The sequence below is a fragment of the Myotis daubentonii genome, chromosome 6, assembly GCF_963259705.1.
Source record: "Myotis daubentonii chromosome 6, mMyoDau2.1, whole genome shotgun sequence".
NCBI classification, from domain to species: Eukaryota; Metazoa; Chordata; class Mammalia; order Chiroptera; family Vespertilionidae; genus Myotis; species Myotis daubentonii.
Window position 1 is genome coordinate 12,164,641 of NC_081845.1, and position 27,172 is coordinate 12,191,812.

Below are 27,172 nucleotides of genomic sequence, written 5' to 3' on the forward strand. Positions count from 1 at the left end.
AGTAAAAGCAAGTTTAATTATTTTTCAGAGATAATTGATAATTTAATTATTTTAAATAAGAGACTTTTGATTTACCTATTTTAGTTTGAATTGATTGATTGATTGATTGATTCATTTATTGGTGAAAACTGCATGGCTATTCAGTACCAAATACTGTTCTGTGCCTGAGGGTGCAGCAGTGAACAAAGCAGGCAAAAATCCCTAAGATCATGAAACTTACATTTTAGTGCTCTTCTGACAATATTATAAATAAGTAAATATGTGGTGTATTAGATCATAACTGCAATAAGGAGAACTAAAGCAGAAAATTAGAGACAGAATGTTAAAGACAAATGGTGGAAGAAGGGAAGCAGTTTTAAGAAGGGTGGCTAAAGAGCCTCAGTGGCTTTTGGGTACAGCCCAGAAAAAGATTGAGATCGGCCAGCAAACTGATCCTTTTATTTTCATTTACACATACTGGTTGATTATCGTAATTTCTGCCAATAATTATTTTATCCTTCAGAAATTGGAGTTGTTTTCTTGGGAATTTCTTGAGTGAAGTGAGTCTGTTTAAAAAATTAATTAATGTTTAATCTTTATTGTTGTATTACCTAGGTCCTCTTTTCCCCCTCATTAACCCAGCCGCTCTCGCACCCCCCCCCCCCCCCAGACCCTCACCACCCCATTGTGAAGTGAGTCTTGAAATGGAAATAAGATTAGTTGAAACAGTGTCAGTGCCTGAAACATTAAGGCACAAAGCCAGGATGTTGATGGATATTTCCCAGTAGGAAAAGGAGATGCGGGAGAACAAAGATTAGGTAAGGTATTACTAAAACAGCATTGTTTTATTTCATTTATATATCACATGCCTATGTATAGAGAAAACATATAATCCAATATATAGCATATAAAAATACAATACATAATATGTATAAATGTTACATATACAGACCCACATATATATGAAAGTGGGAAGTGCTATAAGTAGAGCCATGAAACTTATGAGTCACCATGAGATTTACAAGAAGGGAGAGAGGGGATCAAGGGAAGTTCCACTGAAGAATGAGCCTTGAGAAATGGGTTGGGATTTGGGCAATACGGAGTTGGGACTCAGGGATTCGGTGAAGGGAAGGGATTGCACAAAGAGAGCAAAAATGGCACAGAACTGCTGCAGGGAAGGACCCAACTGGTCTGGAGGGCCTCTTCGTAGCCCGGATGACTGGACACTAGGCTCTGTGAAGGGGTAAGGCTGGATGGACGTTTACATCCAATAGTGGTGGTGACCGAGGTCAGTGGTGCTGGGAGTCAGTAGCGGCTTGCTGAATGAATGAAGGAAGGAAGGAAGGAAGTGATTGGGCTGCCAGGGGTGGAACCTCTCTTACGTACTGAGCAAAGGATTCCCTTTAGAGGGGAATGATAGGGGCTGAACTATGTTTCAGGCGCATTGCTAAGGGTTCTCGTTCTCACTCTCGGTAGAATCAGTCCAGCTAGAAGGTTTGATCAAAGAGCCGTGGCAGGACCTCTCTGAGGGGCACGCTCCCACCTCTACAGACACTTCCTTTAAGGGACCCTGGTTAGTTCCAGCATCAACACTTATTGAGGGATACTTTCTACCCCTAGTTTCCTTCTGGCTATTGTAATTCCCATTCCACTCGGACGACTTTTACTGCTTGGAAACAGTTTCTAGGGGGACCATGAGAGGAAACAGACACTATAAGATGCCCAGGACCCAAGGAACACTACGTCCCTGCAATCACCCATTCCTGCCATGACGACGGGCATCTTTCTGGGCCCGGCGCCTAAGTACCAGTGGCATCCGCTTCTAAACCTCCAAACCACCAGGGGGCGCACTCAGAAGCCGGCCCACCTAGTTCCCAGGCGCGCGCTCTCCCTCGCCGAGCGGGGCTAGGCCACATCCTCTAACCCAAGAAGCCACGTCAGAGTTGCACGCCGACCAATCAGAACTGAGTATGTGCTAGCGGGGGTGGGGCTGCCAAGGCCGGAGGAAGATGGCGGCGGGGGCGAGGTGAGGTGCTGGCAGTAGAAAGGGATTCGGGCGCGGGGGACCGGGGCACGCGGAGCGATGGCTCGCGCCGCCCGCAGAGGTAGATAAGGAGCCGCGGCCCCGTGGGTGTGGGAGGGAGGGAGGGAGGGGAGGACGGCCGGGCGCCCGGAGAGTATGACGGGGCTGTACGAGCTGGTGTGGCGGGTGCTGCACGCTCTGCTCTGCCTGCACCGCACGCTCACCTACTGGCTCCGCGTTCGGTTCGGCACCTGGAACTGGATCTGGCGGCGCTGCTGCCGCGCCGCCTCCGCCGCGGTCCTAGCGCCGCTTGGCTTCACGCTCCGCAAGCCCCCGGCCGCGGGCAGGAACCGCCGGCCGCACCGGCACCCGCGCGGGGGGCCGGGCCCGGGCGGCCCCCACCCTCGGCTGCGCTGGCGCGCGGACGGCCGGTCCCTGGAGAAGCTGCCGGTGCACATGGGCCTGGTGATCACCGAGGAGGAGCCGGAGACCAGCTTCTCGGACATCGCGAGCCTCGTGGTGTGGTGTATGGCCGTGGGCATCTCCTACATCAGCGTCTACGACCACCAAGGTGAGGCGCGGCGCGGGGCGGGGGGCGGGGCGCCTCGGACGGCGGGGACCCCGCCTCCGGCTGGGGGACGCGGGCACCCCGCTCGCCGCAGCCCTGCCGGCTCGGCTCGCCTCCCCGGCCCCGGAGCGCATCGTTCATTGTCACATGCTTTCGAGGAAGGGAGAGAGCAAGCTTTGGCGAACACCTACCGAGCCCCTGAATCGGCTCCATAGATGTCGGTGCATTGAGGAAAACGTGCCTTATTCTTCGTAGTGCCCCGGGTGAGGCGAGTGGTATACGATGCCATGTTTCGCCCGCGAGGGGGCCGAGGATCAGGGACGTGCACTGATTTGTCTACAGTCCCACAGGTAGCAGTGGCGGGGTTGGCGTCTCTGTTACTCTCCCGCACAGCTGCCCTTTTGTGGCAATCCGTGTGTGTTCCGGAGGGAGGTTCGAGGCCCCGATCCGACGGCGCGGCCCGGCGGTGCGGGTTCGGGCTTCCCCTGAGCGGCTGGGGATGCGGACTGAGCCCCGGGGAGGCGGGGTGGGCAGGGGGGAGAGCGCTCCCCGGTCCTGGGGTGGGTCGCGGGGCCTCGGCGGCCAGCGCTGCACGGACACAGCCCCTGCCCTGCCGGCGTTCCCATTGAGGGAGCTTCCACCATCCCCACGATCAGGCGGCCGCACACCTAAGGCGTCGGGCCGGGCCTGATCCTGGGAACCTTCCGCTTCATTCCCTGGACCCTCCGAGGAGACGCGTGGCCACCCGAGGGGCAGGGGCTCTGAGGAAACGTCGGGGGTAAGGAGCGCCCAGGAGAAGCGGGGAGACGTGTGCAGGGGAGAGGCGGTGGGAGCGGAGCCGGGGAGGCAGAGGAGGCGGCGAGGTGGAGGAAAGCCCTGATGGTCAGGCTTGGGTTTCAGTCGAATCCTGCGAACAGTGGACTTTGCTTAGAGAGAAAGATTTGGTGAAAGATGATAAAGATTTGTAGGGGTGAGTGTTGAGATGAAGGACAAACTAATGCTTTATTCTTTGTTTAGTAACTTGAACTACCACTTTCATTCTCTGTTCAACAAATTTCACGGAAGCTACAACTTGATTTTAATCTTTAAAATCAAGATTTTAAGGCCAGGTTTAAGTGTGGGTGTTGTGGTTGTGTTTTTGTTGTTTTTTTGAGGAGTTTTTTTTCCCCCAGAAAGGGTGGGTTGAGGTCTGACTAACTTCACAGGGTATTTGAGTAATCTCTGACCTATAACATTTCTTGCTGCCAGAAAGTAACACGGTGACTAGATAGTCTGCCATCAACTGAGGATTGCCCTGTAGGGTAAAGTTGAATATCCTCAGGGGCTGACATTCCATGGCACTTGCCAAAGAGCTCTGCAGCGGCATGGAAATCCCAGACTGTTAGCTAGCGGCCATGCAGGCTCCGCTCAGAGCAATACAGCAGGTGGACACATTGCCAGGGGAGCAACGTCAGCGAAACAAACAGAAGTGAGTTAAAGCCTTTAAGCAATGTGGCGAATTGACTTAGAAGTGAATCCCTATATCCAGGTGATTGTTCTAAATCCAGGGCCCTGTACCTTCAGTAGGAAAGGAAAATGTAGAGCTAATTAGTTTCACTAGGTGACTGCCTGCTAACCAGATGACATGTTCCCACACTTCCTGGTTCCTGCAATTCCTGTTGCTGAGTTGCTGGTGGAATTCAGAAGTATCCTGTGTCATATTCGCTGAAAGAAAACAATTGGTAATGAAAAGGAAGAAGTCAACCCGACCAAGTATTGCCTGACAACCGGAAGGAATTTTACAGAGCATTTTCAGTGAATGAACTGAGCACTTTGTGTCCTACTGTAAAAGCTGTTTTAATTATTTCCTCAGGGATAGGAATAATTTCGTTGTTTAAAATAAGAGACTTTCCAGTTACCCATTCTTGGTTTTTATTGCTTGATTGGGTCTTTCATCCATTCATTTACCAGGTGACAGTTGGGCATCTATTAAGCACCAGATACTGCTCCAGACAAGAAAGTGCAGCAGTGAACAAAATAAGAATTCTTATGTTAGTGGAAGCCTGACAAATATTACAAATGAGTAAAATATGCAGTGCATTAGGTCATAAGTGTAAGGAGGAAAATGCAGGGAAGGGGAATAAAATGTTGAGAATCAGTGATGGAGATGGGGTGATAGAGTGGCTTAGGAAAGCCTCAATGACTCCCCCCCCCCCCCTTATAATCCTTTATTGAAATGGTTTTAAATGTTTCCATATGACAACATAGTAAAGGCAGTCAGTATGACAGATTAATTTTATTTTGGATTGAAGCTTTGGAAAACTGCCTCCTCCTCCACCACTTTGCAAAATTCAGAGCTAAATATTTATAAAATGTGCTGCAAAGCCTGCTCTGATATAAAAATACTATATGTATGTTCTTGGAATTCTCTAACCAACAGTCTTTCACTCACAGTGAGTATGGTTGTGACAGGTGTGACGGAGCAAGCCATGTGGACGTGAGAAAAGTTGTACTTTTCAAGGGAAGTACAGATTCTTAAGCTTTACTCAGTTTTCCCTAACAAACTTTTATTTTAGCTATTTCTTTTTTTAAAAATATATTTTATTGATTTTTTACAGAGAGGAAGGGAGAAGGATAGAGAGAAACATCAATGAGAGAGAGAAACATCTATCAGCTGCCTCCTGCACACCCCCTACTGGTGATGTGCCCTCAACCAACGTACATGCCCTTGACTGGAATCGAACCTGGGACCCTTCAGTCCGCAGGCTGATGCTCTATCCACTGAGCCAAACCAGTCAGGGCATATTTTAGCTATTTCTATAGAGATATTTAACTTAGAAAAATATTCTAATGCCAGTTTTATTGAGTGCCTCTGTGATATACAGCACTGGAGGACAAAGAAGTACAAGAAATGGTGTCAAGAAGTGTACACTCAAATTAGGGATATCTGTTAAAAATTATTGTAAGCAAATATATAAATGCCAGTGAGTGGCATTTTTTAAATGAATATTCATTTTGATGATAATTGCTGTAACTTATATTTAATCCTTAGACTAAAAAAATCCATTGATACTTCCCGTGGTTTGACTCCTGCCAGCAAACTGATCCTTTTCTTTTCACCTGCCTGCAGTATTACTTGAGTGTAATGATTTCTGCTAGTAATTCTTTTATCCTTCAGAAATTTGAGTCATTTTCTCAGGAATTTCTTGAGCTTAGAATTCTAGTATGGAAGGAGACTTGGCTGTTTACTCTACATGATTATAATTCAAGAAATGACTGACTGGAATGGTATAAAAATTGGAGTTTGGGGACTTTTGATATGATAGCCATCGAGTTGCTATGCTTGCCTAGGTCTCACCTCAAGAATACCTAGATCCAAGGTATCTGGATATGTATTATCTTCTGTGATGTAACCTGTTCATACTGCCCCGCCGTCCTGGTGCCGTGCCGGGAACCTCGCTGTAGGGCAGTATTTTCAAAACAAGGACCATCTGTGAGTGAGTCATTGGGGATGCTTATAAGAAATACAGATTCAACACAGTTATTGGTCAGACTGATTTAGGGAATGGGACTTGAGCATCTCTCTTTTATCAAATGATCCTTAGGATGCATTTGTGTGGCCCTAACACAAGTCTCCCTGCTACTTACCTCACATCAAATTATTCATCCTAACACAAGTCTCCCTGCTACTTACCTTACATCAAATTATTCATCCTAACACAAGTCTCCCTGCTACTTACCTTACATCAAATTATTCATCCTTCCTGATTTTTTTCATGAGTGAGGATAACCTGGGGTGGGTCTTAATACTACTTAGGATAAGTTTGAGTGATCTAGAACAGAGGTCGCCAACCTTTCGGACCTCGCGGACCACCAGTTGGCAACCGCTAATCTAGATTGTGGCATTGACTTCTTTGTGAGAATTCAGTAAAAGACAAAAGAAATCTATTGTAGCTCTTTTTAGTGTTACTTCCATAGTTGTAAATTCAAGAACTGCTGTGTCTTATGAAATGGTGTGGAGTGCAGAATTCTTACTCAAAAGATCTGCCCAGTGTACTGCCAACCTTCCCAACCTGTTTTTCACTCTTAGACGCCTGGTGCTGCATCCAGCACTAGATCACTTCCTCCTGAAGCTGCCTCCTCTCCTTTTCCCAGTAAATGTCATCTCCCTGCTAAAAGGCGATTGTTGATCCTTGTATGTCCCTTCTGACACCTCGTAGGGTAGTCTGTCTCTACTGGTTTTCCGCTAATCTTGCTCTATCCTTGAATCTCCTTAGAGTGTTGTACATCCCTAAAGGCACTTCTGTTCTCTATTCTGTAAAGTGGTAGTGTATGTATACTGGTATGGGCCTGAATTTCCTTCCTAGAGTCTAAGTTCCTGAGATGCTATTAATCTTCATTTTTCTCTCTTCTACAGAGTGTAGCTGTTGTGATGTGTGTAGTCAGTATGTATTTCTTGAGTTGAAAGGAAGACTGTATTTTCTGTAATAAGAATAATGAACTGAGTTATAAGTTGTTTCTCAACACAAATACTACCCAGAAGCCTTAAAATAATGGAGGAAAATGAACATAGTTTTTTCCTTATTTACTTATTTGGCAAACTGAAACATGCTGTTAGCAGATATGATTTTATTAAGAATTATTTTTCTTATTTTGAAATATAGAGTTGCCAGAAGTGTTAAAAGGGGAAGTATAAATGCGATTACATTTTAATATACCGCACAATACAAGCTAGTGTACCTGGCTTCCCTTACTTGGTAACTCGTGTACTAATAAAGGAGCATTCTCTTTCTAATCTTTACTTTTGTCTGATTCACTTCCAGCACAGCATTTCACATTTATTTTAGCGTTCTGGAATGTCCTCTTCTCCTTTTTTTGCCAAAGGGCTAGTTCCTTGTCAGGAGGCTAGGAGAGATCCTGTGTGTCCATTCTGACTATCTCCTCCTGGAGAGCCTTTCTCGACTGCTCCATCCCCAGTTTTGCTGTCTTTGTTAATTTTGAATGACCGCATTCTCTGAATACACTTCTGTTTTATCATACTGCTCGATCAATGTATGAAAATAAACCTTTACTTAATAGCAGTAACAACTCTGTGAAACACTGTGTACCAGATACTATGCAAGAAGTACATTAAGTTCTTAGCAGTTTTACACATCAAGACACTGAGACTTAGAAAGCAAGAACCCATACCTAGCAAGAAGCAGATCTAGAATTTGAACCAGATTTTATTCCAAAGCTTTTGTACTCAACTGTTATATTGGTAAGACTTCTACTGGTAAGAGAATGTGACCACAATGCAATCACTTTTAGTACTAGTCCTGATTATGTAAGGTCACCTTAGCCCTACCAGACCGCTGTACCGATTTTTCGGTAATTTCCACACAAAGGTGGAATATTGGCGCTAGATGAAAGGTAGACCTATTTTCTACAATGCCTCCAGGTTCCATCTTATTCTAACCACTCGTTTGCATGTAACTAACATTTTTCTATATCATGTTGGTTTTTTCGCTTTAATGCTCAGGAGCCCAGGTATCGGGGACAGTTAGGTTCAGGGCCTCAGGTCTGATAGGAGTAAAGCCTTAGTAAAGTGGCACTTATCTACAGGTGATAGAATGGTTGGTAAAAGATATTTAAAGGCAAATAGAATGTTCTTCATACCACTATTATAAATGTTCATCCTGTGAATCATAGGAATCACTTTCCTTTTCTAACCCGATGAATTTAACTTTATGGGGCTCCTGCTCTGTATTGAACTATTTATTTGTCAGGTGATCAGAGTCTTTGAAGATAGTTGCATTTTTACATGTGCAACCAGAGACGGAGAGAACCCGGAGGCTTGTTCATTTTACACATTTCTTCTGCGGAAGCACTGGGACTGAAAACCCAGCACTCATTCTGCCTCACAATGCCAGCATTACATGTATCTGTTCCCTTGCTACATGTTAATTCCAGTATAATTGTTTTCCATGAGGTATCCTGGGGCGCCCTTGAAGTTAAGCTGTTTAATAGGTTATAAGATGTATTTATGACTGCTTCATTCATCTAAAATTTTAATTGCAGCCCTAACTGGTTTGGCTCAGTGGATAGAGCGTCGGCCTGCGGACTGAAGGGTCTCAGGTTCGATTCCGGTCATGGGCATGTACCTTGGTTGCGGGCACATCCCCAGTAGGGGATGTGCAGGAGGCAGCTGATCGATGTTTCTCTCTCATTGATGTTTCTAGCTCTCTATCCCTCTCCCTTCCTCTCTGTAAAAAACCAATAAAATATATATAAAAATAAATAAATAAATAAATAAAATTTTAATTGCAGTTTTTTATTCTATTTTAAATAATTGCTTTATATGTTTTCCTCGCTGACGTTTGCCTCCAGTAGTGGTATAATTTGATTGTTAGAGAATTAAATGAGGGCAACCACTAGGTAACTTACATAGATGTCTGGTTTAAAAAGAAGAAAGGTAGGCTACTTGAGTGAGTCCACCTATTTACAAAGAGCTATTACTTTGATTCCATGGCTGGAGAGGTGCTTTATAACTAAGAGATATTTCAGTGTTTATCTCACTTTTCTCCCCTTGGATGTTAGATGTATTTAAGGCAGTGGTTCTCGACCTTCCTAATGCCGCGACCCTTTAATACAGTTCCTCATGTTGTGGTGACCCCCAATTTCATTGTTACAAATTGAACATAATTAAAGCATAGTGATTAATCACAAAAACAATATGTAATTATATATGTGTTTTCCGATGGTCTTAGGCGACCCCTGTGAAAGGGTCGTTCGACCCCCCAAAGGGGTCGTGACCCACAGGTTGAGAACCGCTGATTTAAGGGCTATAGGTAAGATTTGCTAGTTGAACACTTACCTAATTAAACTCCTTGTTACTTGGTATTAAGTTGAAAAAAATATTATGCCATGGCTTTGTGACCCAGTTAATGTGTAGATCAGCGGTTCTCAACCTATGTGTCGCCACCCCTTTGGCGGTCGAATGACCCTTTCACAGGGGTTGCCTAAGACCATCCTGCATATCAGATATTTACATTACGATTCATAACAGTAGCAACATTACAGTTATGAAGTAGCAACGAAAGTAATTTTATGGTTGGGTCACAACATGAGGAACTGTATTTAAAGGGCCAGAAGGTTGAGAACCACTGGTGTAGATGCTTGAGTATAGTATAGGTAGTGTACATATTGAAACCTATAAGCAATTCTACAATGTCATTTTAACTAACATACTAGAGATTTTTTAAAGACTCCAGTAAGGTTCCTGAGTACAGTATAAATCAAATAGGTGGATAGGACGTACTTAATTCCTTTTCCCTTGGAAATGTTTTCTCTCCAGCCTTCCGTGACATGACATATGGTTGGATTTCTTCGTTTCTCACTGTCTGTTTCTTCTCAGCCTTATGCCCAGCTTCTCCTTTGCTCCACTTCTAAATGTTGGGGCAAAAGAAGCATGATACAGAACTGCATGATCACATATGCCAGTATTACGCATGCATGTAGACAAAGACTCAGAAATATTAAAAATTAGAAATAGTTGTGTTATAATGGTAAGGTGGATGGATGGTTAGGGGACATTCCTTCATTGTCTAAACTTTGAACATCTCATATAGTTTTTAATATTAGAATTTAAACCAGGCATTTCTTCAGGTATAAAAAGAAGTACATTTGGCCCTCAAAGTACATAGTAGTGTTTATTAAGAAATACCAAAAACATTGTAGTCTTTCTGAGATCCAGCCTTCCTAGCCTGATATTTTATTCTTTCATGGAAACTAGATTTTTGTGGGTGTGTGCATGTGTGTGTTTTAAAATTTTTTGGTTCTTCCATATTATCTTTTCTATGTATATTTACATGTAGTTTATAGTTGGAAAATTGAGAGAGCAACAAAACATAATGTAAAATTCTCTAAATCATTGCAGCCCAGCCGGAGTTGCTCAGTGGATTGAGCATTGTCACATGCAGCGAGAGGTTACTGATTTAATTCCCGTTCAGGGCATATGCCCGGTTGCAGACTTGATCCCAGTGGGAGGCATGCAGGAGGCAGCCGATCAATGTTCCTCTCTTATCAATGTTTCTACCTCCCTCTCCCTTTCTCTCTCTATCTAAATATCAATAAAAACATATTTAAAATACATATTTATAGGGGTAAGACATCATAAATTAAGAAATAAAATGTATTTTTTTAAAAATTAAGAAAAATGAATCATTATTGCAAAAAACTTATATTCCTAAGTCATTTTTAAAAGAATTTAATTATCTGTTAGCCCTGGGAACCTTCTTCAAAAGTTTTTTAAAAACAAACTGTAGTCCTAGTTTTTTTCAAAAGATACTATTCATTTGTAAAAGGTCAGTTTTATTTTATGGAGTTTAATTTTTTTGAGAGGAGAATTCAAAATTTAATAGTAAATTGGGTTCATCATTCTTTATCAGTGTTAGAAATAGTTACTGAACTGAATAATTAGAAACCAGGAGACCTGGATTTCATGCCAAACTCATCATTTTGGCATTAGTTTAGATTCTATGAAAGCAAACAAGATGAATTATGATATGAGAAAAAGAATCTCCACATCAGCTTGGTATTGCTAGAGGAATTGCCTATTGCAGTCCAAGGCGCACTTGCATGTTGTTGCATTTCTTTTGTATCAAGTGAAGTGTGTGTGGACTTTGAATCCTGAAGGAAATGGTATGCTTATAATCCTGCTTATGTGTAAGTGAGATAAGTGCCATAGACTGTAATCAGGTTTCCGGATGGGGTCCAAGTTACTAGGTATCAGGAGTCATCTTGCTGATAATCTGTCTTATCTATGCATTTAGCATTTCTCAGACACTATACTTTTTTTTAAATTTCATCTCTTTATCCAAACCAGCGAACATAAATGTTCTGTTTAAAATAACTTTATGAAAGTCTTTATAAAAGGTGCTTTGTAACTATGCCTCTGTACAATATTCTTCCTTTTAAACATAATTTCTGCTTATGTGCAATAAGGAAGTATCTGCTTTTATTGTGGGAGGTTCCTGGAAACATTAAAAAAATTCCATTCAGTGACGTGTTCATTTAGGTTTTGTTGTTGTTAGGTGATATTTTGTGCACTGATAATTCAGTTTATTAAATAAACATTGTGGAAGGTGCCCTAGAGGAAAAGAGATAAGTAAGACACTAGTTCACAGCTAAGTACAGTTTAGTTGGGGGAGAAGGGTTAAGCTATAACTATAATAAAATGTAGAATATTAGTCTATCAAGGAGTTTGAACAAATTGTGTGTATTCGGAGGGGGTGAGAGGAGGAATGAGGCACATCTGTCTGGTGGATTGAGGGTAAGTGACATTTCAGCTGGCCTGTGAAGAATTAGTAGAATTTTACAGGTGTGGGGCTGTGTAGGTAACATAATAAGGGTTGGAGGCTGGCCTCACTTCCTGTGTTTTTGGAGGAAAGGAAGCAGTCTAATTTGCTGGCAATATGGTACTATAGAGACATAGAAAGATTAATTTATGTCATAAATATAAAGTATTCCTAGCCACCAAGTGTGGAAGCATAGACTGGAATATCAATGCTGATCTGAGCAGCTTGTTCTTAATATATTCAGTATTTGGGGAGCCATTGACGATATTAAAGTTGGAATGTGACAGGATTGAAGATATACCCAGAGAAGATTAATCTTGTAGTCAGTCTAGCAGTACATGAGAAGGGTCAGGAAAGACACATTAGAAGGTGGTTGTAATATTATAAAGAAGACTATTGCTTGAAACAGTGGGGACAAAGTGTTATCAGAGAATTATGTGGATTGCTCTTGTCCATTGCTAGTGAGTGGAGTTTTTGGGGTGCCATTGGAAAAAGAATTTCTGGAGGCCGCCAGGGAAAATAAGATGTGGTATAAAGCTTTATTTGTGTGGAATTATATCCCTCAAGTTGCAAAGTCTCATTTCCCTTAAACCAGTCCTGGAAAGGGTGCAGTTGGGGATTCAGCAGAGCTAAAAGCAAAGCCAGTGCCCAGAGTTTGTGTTCCATGGTGGAGCTGGGACCCATGTAGCATCAGACTAGTTAGAGTCCATTAGTCCATTGTGTGTGGGGTCCACATGGCCGTGAGCCATGTAGGCAAATGCAGGAGCGTGAGAGTACACCTCCTGCCACAAGAGTCCCAAGAGAGCAAGAAGGAGGGAACTCCTTTGTTCTGGAACTTATACTAGTATATCTCAAATCTTGTTGCACTTGCAGTGGCCACGCCTCTTCTGGCCAATGACCACTCCCAGGAGTGACTGACAGGTAGTCACCCAGACCTTATTATGGGCGTACCTGTTATATTCAGTCATTGTTCCTTTCCAGTTAATTAATAACTGGGCTAAATACAAGGATGTCAACTGGACAAAAGGAAATGGGTACAGGGAGCACTGCTGTAGAAGAGGACATGGGTCTGCATATTAATAGGGTGCTGATGAGGTGGTGGTGATAATGCTTGAGAGAGAAGATGCCTGGAGTGACTGGCAGGCAGTGATGCTTTTATTAGAACAAGAAGGGCTATTTATTTATTTATTATATAAGTATTAATTATATAAGTGGCAGTTGTGATTTTAAATGTCCCACCACCCTTATATATTTACTGTTCTCATATAGCCTATTCAGACCCCCCCCCTTTTTTTTAACTTGATGTAATATAAGTGCTTGAGAGCTAGCTTTAAATATAAGCTGCCATATTTCAGATGTGTTCATTTTCAGATGCTTACAAAACTTTTGGGTAAGATTAGATGTTTGAACTGGAAGTGATAGGAACCAAATGCTAACCCTGTTTTTACTTCAAATTTTAATGTTCTGTTCATCATGGATGTTTAATTACTGAGTTTTGGGCACCCCCTTAAATTTTGCTTCACTCATCTTACCCTGTCCTGGTCTGGAGTGGTTTTAAAATCCTATGAGTAACTAGTATCAGAGGAGGAAGAACACGTGGACAGAAAGAGAGGACTGACCTAGGGACAGGGACAGGAACAGGGTGGGAGGTGGGGGAGGGGTTGGAAAGAGGAAAAGGCATGCAGTCCAAAGTGAGAAGGGCCAGTCAAGGAGCAGATTGAGAATTGAACCAGGATAGGACATTCAGACAAGTTTGAATGAGGATAGGATTTTGAAGAAGCAGGGTGGTCCTTAATGTTAACAGAAAGGTTGAGGAGGAAAGAATAAAGATTGAGAAAAGGTGGCGACTGTTTTGCTGATGAAGAATGTCATCCATTGCATTGGAGAGGGCAAGAGTTTCTGAAAAGCTTTGCCATTTTAATCTGGAGGGGTAGGGTAAACAGGTTAATTAACATTTTATTTTTAATAAACATGTTCTGGCAGTACTGTTGTAGAAATTTGATGTTTTTAAATTAAGAAATTTTGAAATATGAATGCCTTCTACCATTTATAACTACAATATAGACGAAAGGGTGGTCTAATTATTCTTTACTTGCATAGGTAATTGGAAATCTTGTAACAGTTATAAACCTGTATCAAAAATTTATATGCTATTTTTTTTTTTTTGACTTTTGTTTTGGACTTGAGGATAATGATTATATCCAAATACATCTGTATTAGTACACAAGTATTACTATCCTAAATACTTACTCAAATAACTCCTGATATTAATCACCTTCTTTAAGAATTTTCTTTGTGTTTGGGAATATATTTGTTGTGTTTAATCTTGCTCTGGACATGGGTGTTACAAAATGCTCTCCTTTGTCTTTCTAAGCTTAAAGTCTTAATGATTGTGGACCTTTTTTTTTTAAATCCTCACCTTAGGACATTCTTAGACAGACAGTCATCAACGTGCGAGAGAAACAGCAATCAGTTGATTGCCTTCCGTATGTGCCCCAACTGGGGATTGAACCTGCAACCCAGGCATGTGCCCTGACTGAGAATCCAACTGGCAACCCTTCCATGTGCACAGGACAATGCTCAACCAGCTGAGCCACTCTGGCCGGGCAATTGTGGACTTTTTTATGGAGCCACATTCTTAGCCCTTTGCTCTTCATGTATATGATGTGCCCCTTTACCTTTGGGAATTGTATTTATTATTTCTTATGTGCTTGGCTCTCACCTTAAGGAGGATGACTCCCAAATATATATCTACGTCTTCATCCTCCATTTTTTGTTATGTTGCCTTCCCAGCCCCACATCTAAAAAATTCTCCTAATTCTTCAGAGACCAGCTGAAAAGTCACTTAACCCAAACGAGGCCTTTCCCAGTCCCTGAGCCAGTCTCTGACTTGCCATCTTCTTTCAGTAGAAGCTCACTTGTTGAGTGTCTCTTCTGTACCAGGCACTTTGCTAGCCCCTAGTAAACAAAGCAGTAAGATTCCTACTCATGTGGTGCTTATGTGACAACCTCTTTTGAACATCTTTCCCTTGTGTCTCTTAGTCACAATAAACCCTTACCTAAATATTCTATAATCAGCTATGTAAAAGTAAACTTATCTTTTCCTTCGAACCAATTCTCTTTGTAGACTTTCTCTACTTAAAAAAAAAAAAAAAAAAAAAAAAAAGATGTTCACATAGTCTGTCACCAGAGATTAAAGTCATGGAATTTTCTGTTTTTACCTCTAATTAAGTCATATTCTTTATTCTGTCATTTCTTCCTTTGTAGTGAATCGTTTTCCATTGCTTCATCAAAATATGTGCAGACTTCTGCGTACTGGCCTTCTCTTTACTGTTACCAGGTTAATTTTCCTGAAGAAATACATTTCACACATTCCACATTGCTCAGAAATCGGTGGTTGCCCTTTGAGCAGACAAAATGAAATAAAAATTAGGACTATCCCTTTGCCCCTTTTCACAGATCCTTTGCACCAGCAGCATTTGTCGGTCTTTTGAGCATTCCATGTTTTTTTCTTAAGCATTTTCTCCATGTAAATGTTCTTCCCATTTTCTTCCCTCAAGTCTTATTTTACAAAGCCTTTCCCCTACCAATAGAGATTGCTTCTGTCTTTAAACTGCTATTACACGTACACTACCAAGTTGGCATTTATATATAGCACTAGAGGCCCGGTGCACGAATTAGTGCATGGGTGGGGTCCGGCTGGCCTGCTCCAATTGGGCCCAATCAGGCTGGTGGGAGGGGGGGGAGGAGCCGAGGGAGGTTGGCCAGCCAGCCCCGCCCCCTGTTTGAACTCCTGGTCAGTTGAACTCCCGCCCAAGGGGACAATTTGCATATTAGCCTTTTATTATATAGGATATTCAGCAACTTCTGTGCTCTTTTTATATATTTATTATATTCTCGCTCTCTCCCAGTTAATCTTTGAACTGTTTTAAAATCATATCTGACTGAGAGGAATACTTGGTAAAGGCCAAAAAGGAAGGTTGGCTTCTCTGAAAATAGCCAAAAACTTGTTTGTTTTTAGTTAGAGCTCTTTATATTAGTTTTACATTAAATGCATGTCACACTTTTAGTTCCTTCATCCTTTGTTGAATTTAATTTTTAAAATTGTTATTGATTGATTGATGTTTTTAGAGAGAGGTGGAGGGGGAGAAAGAAATACCATTTTGTTTCTCCACTCATTTATATGCATTCATTGGTTGATTCTGGCATGTGCCCAGACTAGGTATCAAGCCTACAACTTTGGTGTATCAGAATGACGCTCTAACCAACTGAGCTACCTGGCCAGGGCTGATTTCACTAAATTTTGCTAGTTTTATCTATTTTCTACTTTTTACATAATTCATATTAGTCCCTCTACTGTTAAAAAATCTAATCAAGTTGAGGTTGTGGTTCTGAATATACATAGTAAGTCTGCAAGGAAATTCCATGAGGCTGGGAGTCTGGAAGATACGGACTCTAGACCACTGCTGCAGTTTCTAAATCCTTGGACAAGACCCTTAAGGATGTTGTGTCTCAGTTTCATAATCTGTAAATAACGTTGTCGAGTAAATGATCTTAAGTCTTTCTGGGTCTAAATTTCTGTCATGTTTATATTGACACTACGTAGTTACCCCTGTTTTGTTTTTTACTTTAGCCTGAAGCCAGGCTCTTTATATTAACAAAGTTCTGTTGTTATCACTTCCTTTCAGATTCTAGTTTAATTAGTCATGACTACTTCATTTGGCATTTGTTCAGTTCTGGATCTAACATTGTTTTCACAACAAACACACTATTTATTAAAGAGATAACTTACCCTCATTTGGATTTACTTGCTGGTTTTTTTTAGGTATTTTCAAAAGAAATAATTCCAGATTGATGGATGAAATTTTAAAACAACAGCAGGAACTTCTGGGCTTAGATTGTTCCAAATACTCAACAGAGTTTGCAAATAGTAATGACAAAGATGATCAAGGTAAGCCTGAATATAAAATTGAATATCTAACAAAGGCCGATGTGTTCTGTGGTTGAAGGCAAATCCTGTCACTCATTCATTCATTCATTTCCACCCTGTTGGTCTTTATTGTCACCATCTTTAATCATCAGATTTAGACTTTTCTTCATTTTGGTAATTTTTTTAAAAGATGATTTTATTGATTTCAGGGAGAGGGAGAGAGGGATAAAAACATCAATGATGACAGAGAATCATTGATTTGCTACCTCCTGCATGCCCTCCACTGGGGATTGGGCCTGCAACCTGGCATGTGCCTCTACCAGAATTGAACCCTGACCTCCTGGTTCATGGGTCGATGCTCAAACACTGAGCCACAAATGGCCAGGCCATTTGTTAATGATTTTCAGAAAAGATAAAATTATGAATTTCATAGATATTAAAAAATAAACACATGTTAAAGATTTTATTTCACTCGTAAGCCACGAGGAGCCAGGCATATTTTATACCAGTTCAAAGAGAATCCAAAGAATGGACACATTTCTAGATCAGGAATATTGAAATGGTTTTTAGTGGGGTTGGTGGGAACCTCTGTAGACAAGAATTTGGCATTGCTGTTACTTATCTAGAATCCTACCAATTGTAAAATAGCTTGGATAGAATCATAAATTTGATTAAATGGGTATGAATTGTAAACAATGCATATTCCATTAAAACACATTTTTTTTGTCTTCAGTCCCGTGTTACTGCTAACTCAGCCGTGGGCAAACTACGGCCCGCGGGCCGGATCCGACCGGTTTGAAATGAATAAAACTAAAAAAAGAGAGACCGTACCCTTTTATGTAATGACTAGGGGCCCGGTGCACGAAATTCGTGCACTGGGTGTGTGTGGGGGGGAGTGTCCCTCAGCCCAGCCTGCCCCCTCTCACATACTGGGAGCCCTCAGGCGTTGACCCCCATCACCCTCCAATCGCAGGATCGGCCCCTTGCCCAGGCCGGACGCCTCTGGCTGAGGCATCTGGCTCGGGCAGCGGGGACCCGCAGCTGCAGCGGCCCCGCGATCGTGGGCTCCGCTTTAGGCCCAGGCAAGGGACCCCTAGCTCCCAGGACTGCCAGCTTCGACCGTGTCCAGCTCCCATCGCTGGCTCCACCCCTACTTCCTGCTCTCACTGGCCAGGGCGGCAAAGGCACCTGATTCTCTGATCATGGCTGGGGGGCAGGGCAAAGGCGGCCCCAGGGCCGCCTTTGCCCTGCCCCCCAGCTCTTAGCTCCCCCCTGGGTTTCCGATCACTGTCAGTGGCAGGGGGCTTCTTCCTGCTTTCCCTTTCGCCTCCCTGCATTGTGCCTACATATGCAAATTAGCCGCCATCTTGTTGTCAGTTAACTGCCAATCTTAGTTGGCAGTTAATTTGCATATAGCCCTGATTAGCCAATGAAAAGGGTAGCTCGTACGCCAATTACCATTTTTCTCTTTTATTAGTGTTGATGTTTACTTTGAATTTATATTAGTTCACACAAACACTCCATCCATGCTTTTGTTCCGGCCCTCTGGCCCAGTTTAAAAACCCATTGTGGCCCTCGAGTCAAAAAGTTTGCCCACCCCTGTGCTAACTGCTATGATTGTAGATGCCACTTTAGACTTAGAGAAATTGAAATTTATTCTATAATTAAAATTCCTATTTGCTAGAGGATTTATTCACAGAGACAAGGTCATTCTGCATACTTTAAAGAGAAAGCAGTATATAAATACATACACAAATGTGAGTGTGGGTCCTTTCGGAGGAAAGTAGTTTAAGTATATTTTGGTATGGAAATTGAAGGGCTTAAATGATTCTTGTTTATTGTAAGAACTGTACCTTTATTTAGGTCTGAAAATAACATATCTTGAAACTGATTTTGAAATATATCTGGAAAAGTATGTTTTTATTAATGTTTTGTTTGTGTTTTCCTCCAGTTTTAAATTGCCAAGTGGCAGTGAAGGTCCTGTCCCCAGAAGATGGAAAAGCAGATATTGTACGAGCTGCTCAGGAATTTTGCCAGTTAGTAGCCCAGCAGCAAAGTAAATCCACAGATTTGGATGTGCATATGTTAGACAGTTTACTTAGTAAGTCATATATATTTATTTTTAGTTTTCCCCACAAATATACAGTATGAAGAAGAATATCTAGGTTCCTTTCACATTTTAAACCCTGACTTTGTTGTTGTTATACATGTTGTGTTTCTGAAGTTTAAGATCCTGTGTGAAACTGGTTTTGAGAAAATGACATTCGTAGTCAACTCACTTGCATGAGGACTTACTGGTAAAGGAGAGAACCTCAGGATTTGTAGGGGGAGTGATGAGTATTCTTATAAAGGACTTCTGCCTGATCGCCTTCCTCCCTCTGGGATGTTTTTCTGTACCAACAATGAGTTTTGTAATTCTTCAGACACCAACTGTGGGTGTCCAACAATTCAGTTTCATTCCAATACTAACTACCCAGAGTTAGTGCTAGAGGCTAACAAGCTTAAGAACTTGGTCGCGCAAACTGCCCCCACTTCAGACCCCAGTTGTAGTTCTCCGAGCACCTGTACTTGGGATCAATCAGCTATAAATAGGGGGTTCCCATGACTCCCTCCTAAAGTTTGATAATTTGCTAGAATTGCTCACAGAACTCAAAAGGCACTTATGTTTACCGGTTTGTTGCAAGGGATACAACTCAGGAAAAGGCGTACAGGGCGAGGGTGTAGTGGGAGGTGGGCGTGTGGTAATGCAGCCTCTCATACAGATATCAGGTAGCCATGCCCGCTCTGTGTAAACCACTCTCACCGTGTCTACCAACCGAGAAGCTCTGAGTCCTGTCCTTTTGGGGGGTTATGGAATCTATTACCTGGCACCACTGCTTAAATCTTTTTAAAAATGATTTTATTAAAGAGTTTCATTTTTATGAAATCCAACTTACCAATTTTTCTTAAGTAGATCATGTATTTGGGGTCATGTCTGAGAAATTTTTGCCTAATTCAAAGTCACAATTATTTTCTATGTTTTCTTCTAGAATTTTTATAGCTTTAAGTGTTATATTTAAGTCTGTGTTCCATTTTGAGCCCATATTTGTGAATGGTGTGAGGCATAGGATACCAGTTTTTCTTTATTAAAAAGACTAACTTAACCTTTCTCCCTTGAATTACTGTGGCTCCTTTGTTGAAAATCAGTTTACCATAAATCTGCAAGTTTATTTCTGGGCTTTCTATTCTATCCCATTGCTCTGTATTCTGTCCTTATAAAGCTACAGTGTGTTGATATTTAAAGCATAAGAAGCCAATTTGATGAACGGTTTTGCCCTTGGTCATTTTATTTGCAAGCAGTGCATATTAAGTTTGTGTGTATTTCTTTTCAAGGTTCCAATGGTTTTCCTGATCCTGATGTAGTACTGAAGTTTGGGCCTGTGGAGAGCACGTTAGGCTACCTTCCCTGGCACATCAGATTGACTGAGATTATGTAAGTAATTAAAAGTGCACTGACTTTGGTTCAATTCAGCAGGAGTTTCTGGAGCCTAGTACTGTACTATGTTTAATGGGAATTCCCCAAAAATTGCAATACTGGATTCTTTCCCCAGGTATTTCACAGTATCATTGGTAAAAGAAAGACACATAAATGCTCAGACATGAGAGGGTATGTTTGTGCAAATGTTAGGTATTGACATCAAGTATCATAGGAGATCAGGAGTGAGATATCTCTGAGGGCCAGAGTTGTTGACTATGTCGAAAGGATGTGACTTGATCTGAAGATGTAAATTGGGTGGAATTTGGAACTAGAGGAAAAGAAGTGTAGGGGACGGGCAGTGGCAGGGAGCGGGGTGGGGGAGGGGAAGGCGGGGGGCGGGAAGCTGGGGTGCAGAGGATGCTCCTTACATGTCAGTGATAGAATGAAGGCACTGGCCACACCAGAGCCGGGCGTTAGTGTTAGGTAGTAGTGTGAGATAAAATCAAATAATTTGGGAGTGGAGACATTGAGAACACTTTAAATAGCAGCAGAAGGAATGCATATCATTGTTTGGACAGGCAGATGGAAACCGTTGAGCCTGGGGATGATGTGGGAATGGTGACCCTGGAAGATTTGTTTGGTAACTGGAACAGAGCAGATTGCATTTGGGGGAGGATGAGGTAAACACACCAGTGAAGAGGCCATAGCTTAATCTAGGGGAGGATACAGTGAAGAGAATGAAATTGCTTATTTTGAACAGTTGGGTAAGCTTTTTGTATGAAGGGCCCAATAGTAAATATTTTAAGCCTGTGGGGTCCTACAGTCTCTTGCAAGATCTCATCTGTTGCAACTACTTAACATTGGCTAGTATACCTAAACAACCACAGGCAACATGTGAACAAGTGTGCGTGACCACATTCCAATAAAACTTTATTTACAAATACAGGTAGCTGGTTCTTGGGCTGTATTTGTCGATTTAAAATAAAGGAGAGATTTAGAAGCGTTAAAATATATTTAAATTCTGGGCTTTAGGAGAAAAAATACTACAAATTCTATCTCATGAGAAGTATAATTGCAGGCCTAGCACTTCACTAATTATGATAAAAGAAATGAAATGACTCCTCTAAGTTTTTAAGCCTAAGTGACTGGGTGGATTATAGAGCTATCGAGAGAAGGGGGAGCATTGACTTTAGAAGGGAAGATGTTGAATTCAAGAGTAAGATGATTTTGAGGCCATAGTCTGTTTAGGTGGAAACGTGTAGAGGGCAGAAGAAGGTGTAGAGTTGGTGCTTGGATGAGAAGTCAAGGCTAAAGATGAATCTGGGGAGTGTCAGTGTCTTGGAAGTAGAAGTAGGGAACCTGTGAGAGTAGAGGACCTCTCTAATGGGTACATCGAGGAGCACAGTACCAAGGGGTCAAGTGCCTCAAGCTCAGGGGCTGGAGGGGAAAGGGTGTCAAATAAAGAGGCAGAAGCGCAGCAGCATGTTAGAGTGAGAAAGGGCTGTAGGTCACGTGAGGTGGCCGCCTCATTTTGTAGGCAAGTAAAGTGGAAGAGACATTGCTCAGGCTTGTAACAAAGTGGAATTAGAACTAAAATGTGCAGACTCTGGGTTTCCCTAGGGTGGTGCTTATTTCTCTTGTCTCCTTTTCTCTAGAACTTTCCATGCCTTTCAGGTGGGAGTAGTTTAGAGGAAAAAGTGTGTTTTAAAACAGATCTTGGTTTAAATCTTAGCTATCTATGCAACGCATTAACATGATTTCGGAAAGCTATTTAAACTTCTCTCTATTTGTGAAATGGGCTGTTAAACAGAGTTGACTTAAATCTGATGATGGACATAGGCTATCTAGCACATACAGGCTTTCCTCGTGGATCTCTGTACTGTGTCTGTCAAAGCTCTACGTCTGTTACAGCTCTATGCTATATTGGGGTTTGCTCTGTATTTGTCTACTGTCCACCAGACTGCAAGCACCCAGATGCAGGAAAATGGCCTACTATGGAAAAGAAGGGTGAGCCCTGACGAAGCCGACCAGGAAATAGGACCACTTCGGAGGCATGGGGGGGTGGCGCTAAGTGCTTCCTGAGGAGTGACGGGAGATGAGACTGTGGGAAAAGGGGGTGAAATGAGGAGGGCTTAGGAAAGTGGGTAGTTTGAGGAGGACATTTGAAGCAGGCTTTAGCAAGAAGAATGTCAGTAAATTTGTCCTTTGAGGATGTCATTTCAGTAGAGTGAATAGGATAAAGGGTTCATGGTAGTCAAAGGAAGGATAAAGATTATATGTCAGGTCTTTCTCAATAAAGCTGGGGTTTGCGGAAGAAAAGGTAAAGTATAGCAAAAGAGAACCACGGGCAGAGAGGAGTTCATACATGGCAGGTTTGCTGAATCCTTTTCTCTGGTGCATGAATGTGGCTCTTGTACAATAGCCAGGTGTTTGGCTCTAGTAGTGTTTGGAATTTCCAAAGCCTCACAGTAAAGCTGTATAAAGTAGAGATTTTTTAAAAATGTTAATTACTGAAAATTACTTAAATGTTTAAAATACTTAAAGGGGAGCCCTGACTGGGTGGCTCAGTTGGTTGGAGCATTGTCCTGTACACCAAAGGGTTGTGGGTTCGATTCTGGGTCAGGGCACTTGCCTAGGTTGTGGTTCAATCCCTGGTCTGGTGAGTACTGGAAGCAGCCAATTAAAGTTTATCTCCCTCTCATCCTCCCTCCTCCCTTTCCTCTCTGAAAATCCTCAGGCGAAGATTAAAAATAAATAATAATAAAATACTTAAAGGAAATCCTCCAGCTATATGTTCACTCTGCCTGTAAAATCCTTGTCTTCACACTGCCATTGTCCCCTTGAGCAACTGGAAATGGTGGAAGGAGATGTCGTTTATTTATGGTTACTCACCACATGGCTTCAGTCTGTCACTGTGCAGGGATGCTGTGCTGCTCTGCCAATGCCAAGCCTGGCTTTCCTAAACCATTAAAGTAGTACTGGCTTTACTCCGAGAGGAGCTCCTGAAGTCAATGGATGAAATCCTATATAAATAGATCTCCAGCTTTGCATTAATCCTACTTAGAGGTTCTGAATCGCTATCTCACTACAAATTACTTTTCTCTTATTGTGGAAGGAGAGATTGTTTTTCACTTGAACTGTTTCACAGTTAACAATCATTTAGTAGAAATGGTTTGTATTCTCTATATTTACAGTTTGCTTTCTTCTGTCCTTAACCTCTCTTTGGTCATTACCCTTCTGATTCCCCCTCCGAATTACAGTATGTCATCTAATTGCCTCTTTTCCCCTGTGCTTCCTTTTCAGCTCCTTGCCTTCCCACCTAAACATCAGCTATGAGGACTTTTTCTCTGCCCTTCGTCAGTATGCAGCGTGTGAACAGCGTCTGGGAAAGTAGTGATCCCTGGCTGCATAATTTGGTTTCAGGCTTTTGGAGAAAAGGACCTAAGTGATTCTGATGTTTACAAAGCAACTATGAAACCCTGTACACACCTAGTTTATAACCCTCATAATTTATCAACAAACACAAAAAAGTGTCTTACTTGAGAGTAAGTGTGTGTGGGTATGGGTGTGTGTGTGTGTGCGTGCGTGCATGTGTGTGTGTGTGTGTGTGTGTGTGTGTGTGGAAATAAATTTATAAATGGGAAGTGTTAGAGAAGGAAACACATGGACTTGCACCTCTGAGCAAGCAGCAGTAATGTTATAGGAGCTGAAATTTCAGTTTTAAAGCCTTCAGCCCCAACTACTTCCCTGTTTTTGTAGGGACAGGAGTGGATGTTTAGAGCTGTTAGATTATTATTTTGGAGGGAGGGGGGATTTTTTTTTCCAGTCTTTCCTGATGACCAAACCTTAATTTTTAAGAATAATATATTGACTTATTAAATGGAAGCATCGTGAGTTTGAGGGATTTCCAGAGGAATGGAGATCTTTCTTGCTCACGTGTTAAAAACTTGCTCACCATTGAAGCCCAAGGAATACCTGTTTTCAGATAGCCATCCTTTTTCATCTCATCGTTATTGTCAATGTGATTGGAGAGTGTTGATCCGCTGTCTTTGTTCTGGGATATGAAGATCACTTGAACTTTTACAACATTGAATTGAAGAATTTAAAGAACTTAAAAAATTTAAGTATTAGGCAATCCAGAAAAGGTGAAGAAGTTGGAACCTGAAAAACAAAGGTGGAAAGTTTCCTACTGGATTTTTGATGTTTGATGGATAGTGTGCTACGTAGTATCCAAAGTTATGTTAACAAATATTTCCACTAACCGTCTGTTTAAAATAAGCATTTGAGGGAAATTATAAGACAGCTCTTTTCCTCAAAAGTAACCTGTTCCTCTTTGGAATCACACATTTAGGACCATGTTAGTACCCAGGGTTTTTGCTCAGTAAATCCTGATGGTGACTTTCTGTAAAAGACCTTTAAGTGAGATTGAGGGCTGTGTAGGTAATAAAACATTACCAAAGGCTACAAAAGTAAATTAATTCTACATGTTCTCTTTCATGTCAGAGAACAGCACTGGTTCTGTTATCTTTTTTAAAATAAATAAATGATTTTTGATAGGTATTTAATATTTCTTTCCTCACTGCTGATCCTTGAACAGAAACCATTCTTTATATTTGATGGACAGTTTTCAGAAAAATCTTAACAACTGTATAATAATTATCTAAAATTGTACGTTTAGAATGGAGAAATTTAAATAGTAGGTCTCAGAAGTCTGAAAAATAGCAGAGAAGACTGGATTTGGAAAGCAAGGTCTGGAATTGCCTGTCTAATTCTGAAGTTATGAAGAATAAATGTTTAAACTTTGGATTACAAAACCCCATTCATGATTAAAAAATATACTTGAAATAAAATTATTAAACTAAATTTTGGTTTAGTGATATTGCTTTGCACTTCATTGTTCTTTTAACATTGTAAGACTTTTTTTTTTAAGTCAGTTTATTGCTGAAAGTTTTATGTGAAGCTACAGCATATCTTTGAACTTGACCAGAGAATTTTTTATTTCTGTTCCCCTGTACAGTGACTCGTGTTCTAGTGAGGATTTTTTTTTTGCCTTGTTTAAGACTGAATTTATGGCTTTTATAAACATGTGTCTGGAATATGTATAGCTTTAATGAATTAAATGTAATGGGCCCAATTGAAGTGAAAAGATAGAATATTTGTTAAAACGACGTTAGTCAAATAAATTACCCACTGGGATATAGCCAAAGTTGCTAAAGGTTTAATAGTTGTCTTTTACTTTATTTTCTTCCATTTTGTAGCAGTATAGTGCTACACACCAGAGTGAATCTATAACCTGTGACTTAAGTTTATTATAGTCCTAGGAAGAGACCCTGAAAACAAGTTGCTAAGGATTCTGAATTCAGATATAGGCATTCCATATCTTTCTCCTCATGGGTTCAACTACTAGTACAATCTCCACAACTTGAATGGCATTGGTCATTCTGTAATTCCTGCCAAAATTATCACTAGTTAACACATTATCAGGGCTCCCTTGCACTCCCAAGAAGAACTGATAATTTTAAAGGAAAGTGTTGTTTGTCTTTATGTCTATTGAAGGATATTGTTTAAATATCTTTCAAATACTTTATTGACACTCCCCATAATGGAAAAATTTATCAAATTAAACCCACATTCTAGATGGCAGCTTGGAGCATAGCAAGAAGTCAGGGGTTGAAAACCAGTCCCAATCTGGTTTGATTTTGTTTTTTAAAAATGATTACTGTTACAGAGTTTGAAAGCTGGTTTTGATGCGAATAGCAAATTGTGTATATTGTGACTCAGGCATAATAGCCTGTCTTAAGAGAGGGAGGTGTTGTTAATAAACAGTGCCAAATACACTGTGCGTATCTACAAATTAATCTTTGAATGTATGTTACTTGATAGCTCCCTCCCCCTCCTGTGCGATGGTTCCATGCCTAGTAAGATCCTTGTGATGTTTTCTATGGCTGTAGACTTTGGTGACATGTAAATAATGTGCAAAGCAAGTTTTTATGATTAAGGAATCAAATTTATTGAATTTTATGATTGAAAGTTGAAACTTAACATGTATGAACAAAACAATAAAAGAATATACTCTTTTCATGGACTATATTGTTATGTGAATGCTGCATTTATTCTAAACATGTAGGACTTGCAGAAATGGAATGAGAAACTCCTATGACTATATAGCAATACTATTTTTTAGATGATATGTTCTTAATTGAAACATATTCTCATTTTTACCAGGTTAAATATTGGGAATCTTATAATGTTATTTGCTTTTTGCTATATAACAGTGATATAAAATTCATCTTTCCCATTGCTAGAATTGTCAAAATTCTACAATAATTAAAATAAGAATTGATTTTTACTGAATAGGGAATGCCGAATTTAAAATGTATATGTGTACTCTTTTTAAAAAAATTGACAGTTTTTGTCAAACCAGGAAATTAAAGGGTAAGAGCTATCATCTGTTGTACGTTGCATAGAGTATTCACTTTCTAACTTGAGGATCTAATTATAAGATAGTTGGTTTTTATGCATAATTTTCATCTGAAATAAAATTTTCAAAGGTCACATTTTAACTTTGGTTAATAGGAAATGCCTTTAACAAAAATGAGTGTAGAAAAGGTTCCGGATGGTTTGAAATAATCCCAGGAAACAAATTAGTGCCAGCAATTGTCCAGGAATCCTAGTTGATAGGCCACGACCTGTGATAAAATTGGTGGAAAGGGGGCGTGCAAAAAGAATCTGCTTAAGGTTTAAAAAAACACACACATTTATTGTAGGAAAAATTAATTTGGAGACATAAAGGAAAATAACTTATAATACTATTACTCAACGATTACATTTTTGGTGACAATCCTATAATTTTTTTGTACTTATATTTTTAAAAATGGATCCTACTGTAATGGGTTTA

General features: G+C 41.0%; 1 protein-coding gene across 1 annotated transcript; it reads left to right on the forward strand.

The window, feature by feature from the left end:
• The first annotated feature begins 2,114 nt into the window (after positions 1-2,114).
• NUS1 (NUS1 dehydrodolichyl diphosphate synthase subunit) lies at positions 2,115-26,359 on the forward strand. Its single transcript, XM_059700169.1, has 5 exons — positions 2,115-2,573; positions 16,713-16,838; positions 18,769-18,918; positions 20,190-20,289; positions 23,578-26,359. Exons 1-5 carry the CDS (start codon positions 2,159-2,161, stop codon positions 23,666-23,668), a joined length of 882 nt encoding a protein of 293 aa, XP_059556152.1. The 5' UTR covers positions 2,115-2,158; the 3' UTR covers positions 23,669-26,359.
• The last annotated feature ends 813 nt before the right edge of the window (positions 26,360-27,172 follow it).

What these genes read in the sequence shown, in the direction of transcription:
- NUS1 (XM_059700169.1), top strand. Translation starts at nt 2,159, where the DNA reads ATGACGGGGCTGTACGAGCTGGTGTGGCGGGTGCTGCACGCTCTGCTC. An exon ending in CAGCGTCTACGACCACCAAG is followed by an intron (nt 2,574 to 16,712) that starts GTGAGGCGCGGC and finishes GGTTTTTTTTAG; the next exon opens with GTATTTTCAAAAGAAATAAT. An exon ending in TAATGACAAAGATGATCAAG is followed by an intron (nt 16,839 to 18,768) that starts GTAAGCCTGAAT and finishes GTTTTCCTCCAG; the next exon opens with TTTTAAATTGCCAAGTGGCA.